Source organism: Callospermophilus lateralis, chromosome 15, assembly GCF_048772815.1.
Source record: "Callospermophilus lateralis isolate mCalLat2 chromosome 15, mCalLat2.hap1, whole genome shotgun sequence".
Classification (NCBI taxonomy): domain Eukaryota; kingdom Metazoa; phylum Chordata; class Mammalia; order Rodentia; family Sciuridae; genus Callospermophilus; species Callospermophilus lateralis.
Genome location: NC_135319.1, coordinates 44,420,282 through 44,437,685, shown reverse-complemented (window position 1 = coordinate 44,437,685; position 17,404 = coordinate 44,420,282). Strand labels below are relative to the sequence as shown.

Genomic DNA, 17,404 nt, shown 5'->3' with positions numbered 1-17,404 from the left:
ATGTTTTAATATTTTATATTTATCTGGCTGGGGATGTGGCTCAAGCGGTAGCGCGCCTGGCATGCGTGCAGCCCGGGTTCGATCCTCAGCACCACATACAAACAAAGATGTTGTGCCCGCCGATAACTAAAAAATAAATATTAAAATTCTCTCTCTCTCTCTCTACCTCTACCTCTCTCTCTCTTTAAAAAAATATTTTATATTTATCACTTTTTAGTATTTAGATTCTATTACGTTATTTTATCATTGTTTAACTTTCTATAGTTGGACATTTGATCTTTTAGAATGTGGTTATTTATTCTGCTGAGGATAGTTTTTGAAAGTTTTTTCTAAGCTGGGCACAGTGGTGAACGCCTATAATCTCAGTTACTTAGAAGGCGGAGACAGGAGGATCACAAGATTGAGGCCAGTCTCAGCAATTTAGACCTTGTCTCAAAATAAAAACATAGCTGGGCATGGTGGCATACATCGGAATCCCAGGGGCTCGGGAGGCTAAGGCAGGAGGATCATGAGTTCAAAGCCAGCCCCAGCACCAGTGAAGCACTAAGCAACCCATTGAGACCCTGTCTCTCAATAAAATACAAAATAGGGATGGGGATGCGGCTCAGTGGTTAAGTGCTCCTGAGTTCAATCCCTGGTACCCCCAAAAAATAAATAAATAAAAACTAAAAAGGGGGGGCTGGCGATATTCTAAGCTCTATTATAAGTTTTTGTACTAACTAGCTATGAGTAAACCGTAACCTTACTCAGATATTAATTTCTTCACTTATAAAATAAGACTGAATTAGATGATTTCCAGTTCTGTGCACGTTTGAAATGTCCCAGAAACAATGAATGCATTAAACTTAAAAGTCTTAATGTAATAGATAATGAAACATAACAATGATATATGGTTATAGGTTTCTAACAGTCTTGTTCCAGCAGTTTCTTGTTGGTTAGACAATGCTTTTCTTTGATAACAAAATTACCTATCAGTTGTTTCCCTTGACATTTCTTGGTTAGAAATACCTCTTCATCTTTTCTTCAGTTCACATCAAAGTATTTCCGAAGAGGCATGCCTTTTTTAGCATTTGGGTGGCAAGGTGTTAGGAAAGAAAAACGCAGTGCTTTTGAATTAATTTAACCTCATCATTAAATGTGCATGTTAATCTTCATTATTTTATAATGACTGCCAATTGGCCTGTTCAGTTTTCCAGACTCAGTTGGAAAGCTGATATCCTTAAATCTGTTTCTCATCAAAACTTAATACATTAACTAGCTCTGTTGTTCCCCCCACAGAGCTAGAGATTAAATTATAATAGAGCCTGAACTCAGTAAAGTTTTATTTACTTGACACCTATGAAAATTCCACTAGAGAAGATGATTAGATATATCTTTTGATGTATACTTTGGGGAATGAGATTAAAACCAAGCAGTGAAATGAAGTATAGGTATCAGCATTTGAATTGTAGTATCAAAATTTAACTGGAATGTTAGTAAAACAGGATTTGTGAAGTCTGAAACCCCATAGAGCCATAACACAGAAATGGATTTTCAAAACTACTAAATTTTGAATGTGTAATATTAAATCCCTCTCCCTGTGAAACAGAATGTTTTTCTATAGTGTTTTTCACCAGCATAAACAAAACAACCCCACAGTGTTTTTCATGAGAGCATTAAAACGATAAAAGGAATCTAAACTCATGTAGGCAATTCTTTGATTTAAACAATTGGTAAATTTTCTCCCAAAGAGGGGAGATGAGCTTTTCTTTGTGCACAACTGTTTAGTAGTATAATTAAAACTAGAGTTAGGTAACTGGATTCCTAATCCATTTCACTTGCTACCATACTCTTTAGTGTTGCCATTACAATTTTAATATCTTTTTAATTCTTTTTATTTTCATAGCTGCTATGCAATTAGATATTAGTTTATGTTAAACAGTATATTTGATTGTTTTCTCTTTGGAAATTTTTTGTTCAATTCTATTTTTTTATTTCTTTGGTATCCTTATCTAATATACACATCATCTAATATCTAGGTTATTAGTTGCCTTTTGACTGTATTTACCACTTCATAGCTTTCTGCCTTTGATTCTTTGCAATTTATTTACTACACTGCTGGTGGATTGGTTATTTTATTTTCTTTTTCAGTGCTGGGCACCTCACACATGCTAGGCAGGGGCTCTACCACTGAGCTATACCTCTAATCCCTACATTGATATTCTTTAAATGGTGTTTTTGCTGTGTTGTAATCCTGTTTAAGAGCCGGAGCGTCTTCTTTCAAATATGTGATAAAAATTTTCGGTTTGGCCTTCAAAGAATCTTCTCTAGTGATTGTGGCTTACCTGTTTGGTCATATGTCCACATCTGATCAGCTCTTGAAAACTCCAGCCTTACATACCACTTCACTTAATCCAGCTTTTGAATTGATTATGTTTTCACATTGAAAACTTCCAAATGCCTTTTTCTTTCTGTTGTCAGTGATGAATAATGTTACATTCAGATATGTATGTTTTAGTTGTGCTCATTTTTGCTGTAGCCAAAGCAGTGCTATTTATGTGAATGCATGTGTGGATTTGGGAAATGTTAATTTAAAAATGAGCCAGGCGCACGCCTGTAATCCCAGCAACTGGGGAGGCTGAGGCAGGAGGATTGCAGTTTTAAAGCCAGCCTCAACAACTTAGTGAGACCCTAGGCAATTTAGTAAGACCCTGTCTCAAAATTAAAAATGAAAAGGGATGGGGACATGATTCAGTGATTATGTGCGCTGGGTTAAATCCCCAGTGCAAAAACAAAACAAAAACCAGAAAAATAAATACATCAGAAGGTTTCTGATAGGAAGAAAATATAAGGAACAGCCTCCTTGGTGTTGTATTTTTAAGCTTAAAACAGATATTTTAAACACCTATAATGTAATAAGCCCTGTGCTTGACTGTGTGTTACAAAGACAAAAAAAATAGTTTAAAGGATATTCAAAGACAAGTGTGAAAGGCAAACTTATATTTGAACAAATAGATTGCCTTAGGAAGATAGACACCAAGTGCAAGGTGATTTAAATCAGGAAGCAATGCACTATGCTTTGAGAAAAATGAAAAGGATGGGAGGTCATAGATACTTTGTATAATTTGAATAAATTATTCCTACAAAAACATTGTAGAGACAGAAAAAAAAATGTCCCTTTTCCCATTAGTCTACCTGGTGGAATATAAGAATGACCTGTGGCCACAGGTCATTGTCTAAGGGGGGGGGTAATTTTCCACTAATTCTCTGGGTGGAGTGCCCACAATGATCCTAAGGCTTTTGAGGAATACTCCTGATGTTTCTATCACTTGATCACATTTTATGCTGTTCTAGGGAATGGATGGTAAAGCACTTGCCTAGGACACGTGAGGTCCTGGGTTCAATCCCTAGCACTGCAAATGAAGAAAACCTTGCTGGAAGTGGTGGCTCCCTTCTGCAGTCCCAGCACTTTCCCAGTAGGAAAAAAGTCTTTGTCTATGAGATGGGGGATAGGAGAGTAAATGTTTATTAAATAATATGAACTAATGTAGATTTTTTAAATGATGAAAAAATGTACATTTTTTAATTAGTCTACTGAATTAATTTTAGATGATCCCATTTTTGTTGGCAACATCCAAAGCAACATAATCTGGAGTAAGCCAAACCTATGCCTTTTTATGCCATCAGAGTATTGACCTTGGCTACATCAGTGACATAGAACTTCTGGTGCTTGTTGGACTTGACATCCACAGTGAGCACAAGTGTGTTATCTTCTGTCGTCGTCTTGGCAGATTCAGTTGTCAGGGAGAAATTAGGGATGGCATAGTAATGAAGCTGGATTTGTCTCCTAGAGGCGCTCTTGGGAGGACTTCTGGGCTGCCTCTGGAAGATATGGTATCTTGGGCTGCCAAAAGGCAGCTAACCTGTGTGTGCCGGGAGCGTGGACAGGTTTTAACTGCCTTCTTGACCTTTAAAACCCTTGATTTGTCTTTGTCTTTGGAAGGGGCAGAAGCTTCCTTCACTTTAAAAAAAAAAAATTAAATTTGTTCATTTTTAGGCATACATGACAGTAGTGTGTATTTTGACATATACATACAACTTATTCTAAGTAGGATTCCATTCTTGTGGTTGTACATGATGTGGAGTTTCACTGGTCATGTATTCATATATGAACATAAGAAAGTTATGTACAATTCATTCTATTTTTCCTATTCCCATTTCCCTCCCTTCCTTTACTTTTGTTACCATTTTTGGGAAAATGTCCCAGATGTCTCTAATATAAAACAAAATAATGGGCTTTGGGTTTTGGCTCAGTGATAGAGCACTTGCCTTACACGCGTTTGATCCTCAGCACCACGTAAATAAATAAAGGTATTATGTTCATCTATAACTAAAAAAAAAAAAAAACCAAAACCCTATTAAAATACTAAAGGATTTTTTCTTTCTCTTTTTTTTAGAGAGAGAGAGAGAGAGAGAGAGAGAGAGAATTTTAATATTTATTTTTTAGTTTTCGGTGGACACAACATCTTTGTTTTGTTTGTGGTGCTGAGGATCGAACCCGGGCCGCACACATGCCAGGCGAGCACGCTACTGCTTGAGCCACATCCCCAACCCAGGATTTTTTTCTTTACTGAAATTTTAAATATGAAATGAAAGAATCTGGTGGAGGAGGGCTTCCATAGGCCTGAAAGTGAGAAAGATTAAATTACTTTTGGGACTAGGGTTGTGGCTCAGTGGTAGGGTGCTTCCTTGCATTCCGGAGGCAATACTGGGTTCGATTCTCAGCACCACATAAAAATGAAATAAAGATATTGTGTGTACACCTACAACTAAAAAATAATTTTTTAAAAAAAATTGTTTTAAACAAAAGCAATATCAGCATCATAATTGGAAAAATCATTAAAAACTGGGACTCGGGCTGGGGTTGTGGCTCAGTGGTGGAGTGCCGTCCTGGCATGTGTGAGGCACTGGGTTCGATCCTCAGAACCACATAAATGTAAAATAAAGACATGTGTCCACCTAAAATTAGAAAATAAATATTTAAAAACAAAAACAAAAACCTGGAACGCTGGAGCCAGTCCACTTGGGATTCAAATTGTGGATCCTTCACTTCCTAACTGCATACTTTTGAGCAAGTCTGTACAATGAAGGTGCCAGTTATTGATCTATTGCTTTTCAGCTCTAAATTTCTCTTCCATTGTTCTGTTTGCCAATTATTGTTCAGTTTTGTCAGAAGGAGACAATGGAGAAGGGGTGGTTTCCTTTGTGTGCTGCTTGCTCCTGTGTCAAGCAAGGATTAGTGGAACATTCAGTGGGAGTTTTAGTGGTAACACACCCATGTGCAGTTTCCCAATATTTATACACTGTGGCATCTCCCCATGTGTGGCTTTCCCCAGCATCCAGAAAGGTACCTTCCCAACACATTCTGCTGACATGAGTTCTTCCAGTAGGTGTATTGTGCCAGTATCACAGAGAGTAACTTTCTGGTGAATTCTGCTGGCATATTGTCTTAGTAAATTTCTCAGACATCCATGGTTGTGTCCTCTACACAAGATGATGATCTCACTTCTAGTAGGAGTGGCACTTTTGCACTTTAGCACAGAGTTGGTCTTTTCTGTTGTCATGTGTCAGCTCTAGAAGTAGGGATTGCTTCCTTTCTCTACTCCTGGGTAGTTAATCTCCTGTTGTAATTGAAAGTGTTTTATATTAAACTTTTCCCTGTTCAAATTATTGTGTGATTTCTATCTTCTAATTATACTTTGGTATTTTGGGTTTATAAGTAATAGTACTTTTCCTATAAGATTGGTCTAAAGATTAAATCAGATAATATATGCAAAGTGTTTAGAATAGTGTCTGCCATAATGAGTACTCAACCACTGTTTTTTTTGGTGTGCTAATACTATTGTTATTGTCTACTAAGGGCAACATTTCTACTTTTTGTTTACAGAATGTTTCGTCTTAACTCACTTTCTGCTTTGGCCGAACTGGCTGTGGGCTCCAGATGGTACCATGGAGCATCACAGCCCACCCAGACAAGGCGAAGACTAATGATGGTGGCTTTCCTGGGAGCATCCGCAGTAACTGCCAGTACTGGTCTCTTGTGGAAAAGGTGAGTGTTATCTGACCATCTTGTTCTTAAGTGAACTTATATTTTTTCAAATGTCTCTGTTAGAATGGAGTTGATTTCTGAATTAACTTTATATCAAAAGTTATTGCCCAAATCATTTGACATTGATAGTATTAGTCTATGAAATAATATATTTTAAAGAATTCAGCCATGACAATAAATAGAAAACATAGTGCTTTCAGGTCTGCTTGTCTCCCCTGCTGAACATTTTTCATAATAGTATAGGGATGTCAGCAGTTGCTTTAGAAAATGAGTGCTTTGGGAGACTCAGAATCTAGTAGCCATATGAAATTAACTGATGAATCTCAGTATTTGTGTCACCTAATAAATTTCCTTTCTTGTTATTGAAACTTCCCTGGAGGGAAGAGAAAATATAGTTAGTATAGTCTTCTCTTTCTTAAAATATATAGGTACTGTTTTTCTGATTCTACCAACTCTTGTTTTTTATCTTTTACCCACTTCACCCTGTCTTAAAGTTGCTATCATGATTAGCTTTCTCAAAAAGATTACATTTTTATAATTTTTTATTAATTATGTTAAATGAAAATATGTACAATAAAATATACTAATTTTAGATAGACAGTTCAAAAATGTTTGTATATTGTACTGAGGATTAAACCCAGGATCTCATACATGCTAAGCACTCTTACCGTTGAGCTACATCCCCTTTTTATATTTTTATTTTGGGAGAGTCGTGTTAAGTTGCCCAGGCAACCCTTGAACTTAAGATCCTTCTGCTTTAGCCTCTTAAGAACTGGGATGACAGGTGTGTACCATCTTGCCTAGCCAGTTCAATAATTTTTCTTTTAATTTTTTTTTATAAAGACAGGATCTCACTAAGTTGCTTGGGGCCTTACTAAATTGCTAAGGTTGACTTTGAACTCACAATCCTACCTCAGCCTCCAGAGCCACTAGGATTATAGGCATGTGTCACCACACCTGGCTCAGTTCAGTAAGTTTTGACAAATGTATATAATTGTGCAACTACCCCCAAATCAAGACATAGAATATTTCCAGGGACTGGGGATATATCTCAGTGGGTAGAGTGCTTGCTTAGCATGCACAGGGCCCTCGGTTTCATCCCCAGCAACACACACTTACACTCATACACAAAGAAAACATTTCTATTAATCATAATGTCCTCTCATGCCTCTTCCTAGTCTCAACACTATGCACCATTCTAGGCAACTGCTTATCTGATTTTTATAGATCAGTTCTGCATTTCTAGAACTTAATATAGGTAAAATCATTAAAAAATGTATCTTTTGGATCTAACTTCTTTTGCTTAGCCTAATGTTTTTGAAATTTATACTATGTATCAGAAATTTGGATCTTAATTATAATTGGATGGTATTTCTTTGCTTGAATATGCTGCCACTTGTTATCCATTTACCAGTTGAAGGCCATTTGGGTTGTTTCCAGCATTTTTTGCTCTCATTAATAAACTATATTAAAGCTCATTTATAAGTCTTCATTTCTTTTAATTAGATACTTATGAGTGGAGTTGCTAGATTTTGGCAAATATATGTTGAACTTCATTCAAAACTGCCAGTTTTCCACTGGTTTGGTACATCTATACACTCCTACCAGCAATTCATGAGACTAATTTTTTCACTGGTCTTTGGTGTTATCAGTCTTTTAGCCATACTAGAGAGAGAATGTTGTAGCAATTCACCGTGGTTTGATTTACATTTCCCCAATAGCTAATGATGCTGAGCATCTTTTCTTGGAATTGCTGGTCATTTCTGATGCCCTCTTTTATAAAGTATGTGTTTGAATTGCCCACTAAAAAATTGAATGGTTTTCCTTCTTATTGAGCTATAAGATCTTTATGTAGTTTGAATATAACCTTTGGCAGATAGATATTTATTATAAATGTGTTCTCATAGTGAATGGCTTGCATTTTCATTTCCTTCATGATGCCTTTCAAAGAGCAGAAGCTTTTAATTTTGACCAAGTTCAGTTTATCATTTTTTTATGTGTTTCCTGTCTAGAAAATCTTTGCCTGTCCCCAAATGTAAAGATTTTCTCTTGTGTTTCCTACAGTTTATTGTTTAAGACACATCATTATTTATAATTGGTATTATGATCTTTCAGTAGCTTCTCCCCCACGTTAGTTATTCCCACTGCTGTTCTATAAAAAAATAAATAAATAAGAAGGGGGGCTGGAGTTGTAGCTCAGTGGTAGAGCACTTGCCTCATACATGTGAGGCACTGTGTTTGATTCCCCAGTACCACATATAAATAAGCAAATAAAATAAAAAGGTCCATCAGCAACTAAAAAAATTTTTTAAAGAGGGTAGTTTGAAATGTTACATAAAGGAAACAAATCTACATTTTGTTGGTATGATATTTATAATTTTTGAGTTTAAATATCCAAAAGCAAAAAATCTGTATATTGACAACATATCGCTAATATTAGAAGTTTTCTAATACATGTCTTTTTTTCAGATTCTAACTTTATAAATGTTTCAAGATCATAAATATATCTAGCCACTAGGGTTTTACTACTGTAAGATTGTTAGTCTTATGCTTCTGTTATACCATATAGAAACTCTGAGCAGGAATTTTTTTTCTCAATAAGAAATGAGGTTTAAAGTTCTTTTTTAAAAATAACCTTTTCAGTTTGCTTTGTTTTCTTTCTTTGAATCAAGAAAAATTCAAATGCATCTTTCTGAAAGATGATTCATTCACCCTTGTCTTTTAGCTCCTGGACTTTAGCATTTCGTCTTAATTTTTCTTGTAATGCAGTATGGTTTTTGAATTTTACTGCAGTCCTTCCCAAGGTTCTCTGGAAGTGAAAAGTCTACCACTATAAATGGCAGTGGAGATTGTAATTCCCATGGCCTTATAGGGAGTGGCTTAAATTGTACAGTTATGCTATAAATATTTGAGCAGATTGTGATTCCCTTCTGACTCTGAAGAGTCTTACTCCATATGCTTTCTCTAATTTTGTGGATGAGAGAACTTATAAACCTTCAAATATAGTTTTTGTAAGTTTTTGCTACATTTCTTTTGAAGCTCTGTTATTATGTATATTCCTATTTAAGGTTGTTATATTTCCTTGACAAATTGACCCAATTAGCATTAGAAACATTTCATTTTGTTTCTGGTAATATTCTTTGTTCTGAAATCTACTTTGTCTCATATTAATCCAACCACTCCAGATTTCTTTTAATTTGGGTTTGTATGGCATATCTTATTTCAATCTTTGTATTTAAACTTACTTTCTCAAAAACAGCTTATAGTGGGCTTTACTTTTTGTGTAAGTCTGATAACCTCTGTCTTTTATTTGAGGTGTTTAGACCATTTTCACTTCACATAATTACTGAAATGGGTTTCATTTAAATCTTCCATCCTGACATTTGTTTTCTATTTGTTGACACTACTCTTTACTTCTTTTACTTAATTGTTTAGGATACTGAGCTTATTACCTCTTTGCTTCTCTCTTCTTTATTTCTGTCTTCTCTCATTTTATTGTTTTGGAGGGGGGAAAAAAAACCTTTTATTTGTTTTATTTATTTATTTAGTTTGAGACAGGATCTCACTCTGTTGCCCAGGCTGATTTTGAATTCATAGTCTTCTGCCCTCAGTCTCCTGACTAGCAGGGATGACCACTGCACCCAGTTTATTATTTCCATACATGTATATAGTATGCTCTGATCATTCTTTTGTTTTTTCCTTCTCTCTCTCTCTCTCTCTCTCTCTCTCTCTCTCTCTCTCTCTCTCTCTCTCCCCCTCCCTCTCCCTCCCTCCCTCCCTCCTTCCCTCCCTCCGCCCCTTCCATGTGATTATTCTAAAGCAAGATTGGCAAACATTTTCCATAGGATCCAGATAGTGAGTGTTTTAGATGGCCCAGTTTATAAAGTCTCTGTTGCTACTGCTATATAGAGCAAAAGCAGCCATAGACAACATGGAAATGAATGAGCAATGTTGAAGGTGCATGCCTGTAGTCACAGCTCCTTAGAAGGCTAAGGCAGGAGGATGGTACATTCATGGCCAGCCTGGGCAATTTAGCTAGACCCTGTCTCCAAAATAAAGTTTTTAAAAAAGGGAGAATGTTGCTGGGGATGTAATTTAGTGGTAGGGCACTTGCCTAACATGTGCAAGGCCTTGGGTTTCATTTTTGGTGCTGAAAAATAAATAACAAATGAATGAATGTAGCCATGTTCAAGTAAAACTTTTATGGGCACTGAAATTTGAATTCCATATAATCTTTTTTTTTAATTTATTTTTTAGTTGTAGTTGAACACAATACCTTTGTTTTATTTATTTATTTTTATATGGTGCTGAGGATTGAACCCAGGGCCTTGTACTTGCTAGCTGAGCGCTCTGCTGCTGAGCCACAACTCCAGCCCCTATAATCTTTTTTTATCACAAACTATTATTTTTCTTTTTATTCTAGTTATTTAAGAGTATAGAAACCAGGGGCCTTACAAAAACAAATAACGGACTGGATTTGACCTGTGGGCCATAGTTTGCCAGTTCCTGCTGTAGAATTTAGCATACATCTTGACCTTGTCATATCCTACCTTAAATGTTATATAATTTCCTACCCAAAGGACTTAAAATCAGCATACTATAGTAATTCAACCTCATCAATGTTTATAGCAGCTCAATTCACAATACCTAAGCTATGGAACCAACAGATGAATGGATAAAGAAAATATGATATATACACATTGGAATATTATTCAACCATATCGAAGAATGAAATTATGGCATTTGCTGGTAAATGGATGGAACTGGAGACTATCATGCTAAGTGAAATAAGCGAGTCCCAAAAAACCAAAGGCCAAGTATTCTTTCTGATATGTGGATGCTAACATACAATAGACAGGGAGGGAAGAATAGAAGTTTATTGGATTACAGAAAAGGGAATGAAGGGAATGGAGGGGATATGGGAATGGAAAAGACAGTAGAATGAATCTGATATAACTTTCCTATGTTCATATATGAATACACTACCAGTGTAATTATATATCATGTACAACTGCAAGAATGAGATCCTAATTACAATGAGTTATACTGCATGTATGTATAATATGTCCAAATATACTCTACTGTCATGTATATCTAAAAATAACAAATTTTAAAAGTTATATAACTATATATATTAAGCTCAATAATATAATTTTTATTTCCCTTCTGTGTTCCTTGTATTATTGTTATACATGTTATAACTAAATATTTTATATACTTTATAAGACATTGTTGTTGTTGTTATTACTTTTGCTTTAAAGAATCACCTGTATCTTAAAGAAATTCTAAAAAAAGAAAAAACTTTCTTACGTTTACCCACACATTTTACATTTCTGGTACTCTTTGTTTCTTTGTGTTAGTCCAAGTGTCTTCATTCCTTCCCTCCTTCCTTCCTTCTTCCTTCACTTCTTCCCTCCCTTCATTTTTGAATTTATTTATAGCTTATTTTTTATTGGTAGATTGTAATTATTTTTTGAAGCATTCTTTTTTTTAACCATTATTTTATTTATTTATTTTTATGTGGTACAAAGGATCCAGCCCAGTGCCTCACATGTGCTAGACAAGCACTCTACCACACAACCCCAACCTGATTGTAATTATTTGTAATAGTAGAATTCATTGCTATACATTCATACATGCACAAATATCACATTATAATTTGTCAGTTTCATTCTCCAGTACCTCCTCCTCTTTTCCCTTCCTGCTTCCCCCTGGTCCCCTTCTTCTTTTCAACTCCTTTGTATTTTCAAGAGGTGCCACCACCCCCAGCTCTACCGCCCCTTTCTGTCTAGCTTTCATACATGAGGGGAAACATGATTTTCTGAGTTTGGCTTATTTCACTTAACATAATGCTCGTAAGTTCTATCCATTTTCCTGCAAATGATGGAATTTCATTCTTTATGACTGAATAAAACTCTATCATATATACTACAATCTAGACTGGTTCCATAATTTGGTTATTGTAAATTGTGCTCCTTATAAACATAGGTATACGTGTATTGCTATAGTATGTTGACTTTAATTCTTTTTTAAAAAAATTTTTTTAATTGTAGATGGACACAATACCTTTATTTTTATTTGTTTTTATGTGGTGCTGAGGATTGAACCCAGCATCTCGTATGTGCTAGGCGAGTGCTCTACCGCTGAGCCACAACCCCAGCCCCTTGACTTTAATTCTTTAGAATACATATGGAGGAGTGGTATAGCTGGGTCATATGATGGCTTTTGAGGAACTTCCGCACTGATTTCTGTAGTGGTTGTACTAATATGTTTCCCCAAATCTTTTCCATGTAGCTTACTTCTGTAGTGCAGTACAGAACCAGTGCTGTGACTATGACAGCTAATGCTTTTATATTTCTACTTTGGTGTGACTTTGCTTAAAAAATTTGATGCTTGCATATATATAAGAAGTTTTTTTTTTTAATATATAGTGGGAACTTTTTACTGCTTTATGTGAAAAAGAAAAACTAAAGATTCACAAATAAATCATATTCTATAATATAGTCAAGTGTAATCATGTTTCACAATGTTTGCAGGAAACTAATTGAAACAAATGACACCTTCATTCTGAAGATTATTTCACTTTAAATACCTTGTAAATTGGAATCTAGCTTGTATAATCACAATCGTAAGTTGATTGATTTTAGATACTAATTTTTAGATCAGTTTTGCTCACTTCCAAATAGCTAGCTTTTCTGAAAATATCCTTTAAAATATATAGGAAAGGCCTTGATTGAATCTAAAAGTGCCTAAAGATAATATACATCATGCTATAATCAAAATTAATGATAACACTTCAGGCTGATTTTGAGTAAAAGCAGTTTTTGATATTTGACCTCTATATCAATTCAGCTTTCTTTTTAGAGATAATGCAGGGTAGTATCTCTATCCATATGAAACAAAATGAAATTAAACCCCTATCTCTCACCATGCACAAAACTCAACTCAAAATGGATCAGTGACTTAGGAATACAACCAGAGACCCTGCATCTAATAGAAGAAAAAAGTCTCTTCTCGGCAAAAGAAACAGTCTATGAGGTGAATAGAGAGCCTACATCTTTTTTTTTTTTTTTTTTAAAGAGAGAATTTTTTAATATTTATTTTTTAGTTTTTGGTGGACACACATCTTTATTTTTATGTGGTGCTGAGGATCGAACCCAGCGCCGCGCGCATGCCAGACGAACACGCTACTACTTGAGCCACATCCCCAGCTCTCTACATCTTTTTTTGAAAAAATATTTATTTAGTTGTAGATGAACACAAAATACCTTTATTTATTTTTATGTGGTGCTGAGGATTGAACTCAGTGCCTCACACATGCGAGGCTAGCACTTTACCACTGAGCTACAGTCTCAGCCCTGAGAGCCTACATCTTGGGAGCAAATCTTTACCACTCACACATCAGATACAAAACTAATCTCTAGGGTATATAAAGAACTCAAAAAGTTAAACACCCCAAAAAACAAATAACCCAATCAATAAATGGGCCAAGGGCCTAAACAGACACTTCTCAGAAAATGACATACAATCAACAAATACGTGAAAAAATGTTCATCATCACTAGCAATTAGAGAAATGCAAATCAACACCACTCTAAGATTTCATCTCAGTCCAGTCAGAATGGCAGCTATTAAGAATATAAACAACAATAAGTGTTGGCGAGGATATGGGGGAAAAGGTACACTCATACAGTGCTGGTGGTACGGCAAATTGGTGCAGCCAATATGGAAAGCAGTTATGGAGATTTCTTGGAAAATATGAAATGGAACCACCATTCCCATACTAAAACATAAAAACAGCATACTACAGGGACACAGCCACATCAATGTTTATAGCAGCATAATTCACAATAGCTAAACAGTGGACCCAACCTAGATGCCCTTCAATAGATGAATGGATTAAAAAATATGAGGCCTGTATGCAGAATGGAATATTACTCAGCAATAAAAGAATAAAATCATGGCATTTACAGCTAAATGGATGGAGTTGGGAGAGATAATGCTAAATGAAGTTAGCCAATCCCCAAAAACCAAATGCTGAATGTTTTCCTTGATACAAGGAAGCTGAGTCATAGTGGGATAAGGAGTGAGAGCATGGGAGGAATAGACAAACTCTAGATAGGACAAAGGGGTTGGAGGGGAAGGATGGGGGCATGGGGTTATAAATAATGTTGGAATGTGATGACATTATTCAAAGTACATCTATGAAGACACGAATTAGTGTGAATATACTTTGTATACAATCAGAGATATGAAAAATTGTACTCTATATGTGTAATAAGAATTATAATGCACTCTGCTGTCATATATAAATTTTAAAAATTAATTTAAAAAAACAGTTGTAATGCATTCTGCTGTCATTTATAAAAAAATTAAAAAGCCAGAAAAAATAAAATAATTATTACAGAACTAATAAATGCAATGGTGTACAAAAACAAGATCTTCGCTTCTTAAACAATTTACCTTTACACAGCTTCAGGACGGCTTTCCTGGCTGTATGCCTCTGGCTCCCCAAAAGGGTGAGCAAGAGAAAGTCACTAGAGGCTGATGAGAGAAAGCTGGGCTAGAGATATAGAGAAGGGAGAAGGGAGGAGAAAAGGAAGAGAAGAGGAGTGGAGCGGAGGGGAGGGGAGAGAGGAAGGAACAAATACGTTCAGAAGTCAGCCTTTACTGGGAGGACTCTGTTCTTAGAAAGAAAGTTCTATCCATGAAAGGGCAGGACTACAAGAGAGCAGGTGTAACTCAACCCTAGGGGTACACTCACAAAGAAGACCTCCTTGCTGTCTGAGTGCGTCTCCAACCAAGCCACAATGAATGGAGTGGTTGGTCAGAGCCAGAGGCATCAAGACTGGATGGTGTGGTCATTCAGTGTAGCTTCCCACAAAGAGCTTGAAGGAATGAAGCCATTACCTTGACAAAAGTTGTTTGGAAAAATTTTTTAGGCTATGTTGGCGATTTAATTGCCAATGTATCTTCTACTGACATTCAGTTTTTGCTTGCTGTTGATAATTGAATGGATCTCAAAAATCTAGCAGATCAGTTGTCTTCATGTAGAATTGTGTGTGTGTGTGTGTGTGTGTGTGTGTTAGAGATTTTTTTTATTCTTGTAGGTTTCCATTTCTTCTTTAAGTACTTGTGTTACTGTAGTAAGAGAAACATTAACATAAAATTTAGCATCATAGAACCATTCTTAAGTATATACTTTGATTGGAAGTATATTCATTGTGAAACAGGTTTTTTTAAATAACTTTCCTGTTCTTCCTCAGCCCCTAGTAATCACCATTCTGTTTTCCATTTCTATGAATTTAACTACTCTAAGTAACTCATGTAAGTAGCATTGTACATTATTTGTCTTTTTGTTTCTGGCTTATTTCACTTAACATCTTCAATTCATCCTTGTTGCATGTGACAGAATTTCCTTTTTAAATGCTGAATAATATTCCATTGTACACAAATACATACACTCACACACACACACATACACATACACACACATTTTGTTTATCCATTCATCCACGAATTGACAATTGGGTTGCTTCCATGTTTTAAGTACTATAAATAGTGCTGCTATGAACCTGAGTGTACAGTTATCACTGGAGATCCTGATTTTGGTTGTTTTAATATGTAACCGGAAATAGAATTACAGGGTCAAATGGTAGATCTACTGTTAGTTTCTTGAGGAACTTCTTCATGTAGAATTTTTGACAAATTTCATTGCTGTTGCTCCTGCTGAACTGTATCTGTGACTGCTTGTTTGGCTAATAAATGGACCTTCATGATTAATGTAGATTTTTCTTTTGCACATTCAGGGCCCATGCAGAATCTCCACCATTTGTAAACAACTTAAAGAATGACACTGATGATAAAGGGAAGAATAAAGATGAAGGGGAAGTTTATAACCATGAAAAAAAGGCTGCTGATAATTGTCTTGAGCCTTATCCAGAAGAAAAAAAGAAGAAACGATCTGGATTCAGAGACAGAAAAGTATGGAACAAAATTTTATGTTAATTGGAATTATATCCTAAAGTAGACCAATGCAGTTTTATTATGTATTTTAAATGGTTCATATTTACTTCTAAGCTGTTTACCTCTTTGCTATTTTCCATCATGTTCTAAGCCAAAGGTACTTAAGAATGTGAAATTAAATGGAGTAATGATCAGTATATTCTTCCTTAGTTCTTTCAGTTCAACTACCTAAACTGATTCTTGCTTTATGGATCTTTAAATTGCTCGTCTTCTCATATATTCTTTGTAGTACTTCTGATTTATGAGGTCAAGTTGTAAAGGGAGAATAAATTTTCTTGGAAAAATAACTTCCAGAAAACTGAGTAACTTTGAGGATAGTATAAACTTCAGATTACTGTCAAGATTTTGTGTAATTAACACAACCTGCTATTATCTAGCTTTTCTACACACAAAAAAGTTTCAATTTCATTATAATAATACCTATGATATTAGGCATTTGAGTTCAGCATACACTCATGATGAACAGTTGTTTAATATGTCTTCTCAATTCCCACCAGTTTTTTTTTGCAGGGGTGACAGGTACTGGTGATTAAAAATACAGGGGATTACTAGTGCTAGGCAAGCACTTCATCACTTAGCTATACCTCTAGCCCCCAAATTCGTTTCTGATTGAGTTTAATTTGAACAGAAGTTATGTATCACAAGTGATTCTTGGTTTCTGAGTCTTCCCAGGGCTTTTTGTTATCATATATATTATTTGTAATACTTTTTAACTTTATTAGTTTTTCTATAAAGATAAATTTATTTATTCTTTTGCCCTGAGTAAATTCAAAAGGAAGCTGACCTTTACCTTGTGCTAACAGTTTCGTTTATAGCCATGCTTTATTTACATTTTACAGAGTTAAAATGACTGAAATTTTTTAAACTTTTATTTATTTATTTATTTTAGTTATACATGACAGTAGAATGTGTTTTGAATATCATATATTCATGGAGTATAAACTTTCCATTTTTTTTAAAGAGAGAGGAAGAGAGAATTTTTTAAAATATTTATTTTTCAGTTTTCGGCAGACACAATATCTTTGTATGTGGTGATGAGGATCGAACCCGGGCCACATGCATGGCAGGAGAGCGCGCTACCGCTTGAGCCACATCCCCAGCCCCAACTTCCCATTCTTATGGTTGTACATGATGTGGAGTTACACTGGTCGTGTATTCATATATGAACATGGGAAGTTATGTTCAATTCATCCTGCTGTCTTTCCCTTTCCCATCCTCCCATCCCCCCACTCTGCCCTGTCCAATCTGCTGTACCTTGACCTCCCACCCCCCACCCCACCTATTATGTGTC

The 17,404-nt window shown here is 35.5% G+C and overlaps 1 protein-coding gene across 2 annotated transcripts in view; it reads left to right on the top strand.

Moving 5' to 3' along the window:
- Nucleotides 1–17,404, top strand: part of Micu1 (mitochondrial calcium uptake 1) — a 197,754-nt gene that overhangs the window by 42,278 nt on the left and 138,072 nt on the right. For both annotated transcript variants that reach the window (XM_076834763.1, XM_076834764.1), the window contains exons 2-3: nt 5,927–6,088; nt 15,897–16,071. In XM_076834763.1, coding sequence (XP_076690878.1) covers nt 5,928–6,088; nt 15,897–16,071 — 336 coding nt within the window. In that variant the 5' untranslated portion in view covers nt 5,927. The remainder of the gene's footprint in view (nt 1–5,926; nt 6,089–15,896; nt 16,072–17,404) is intronic.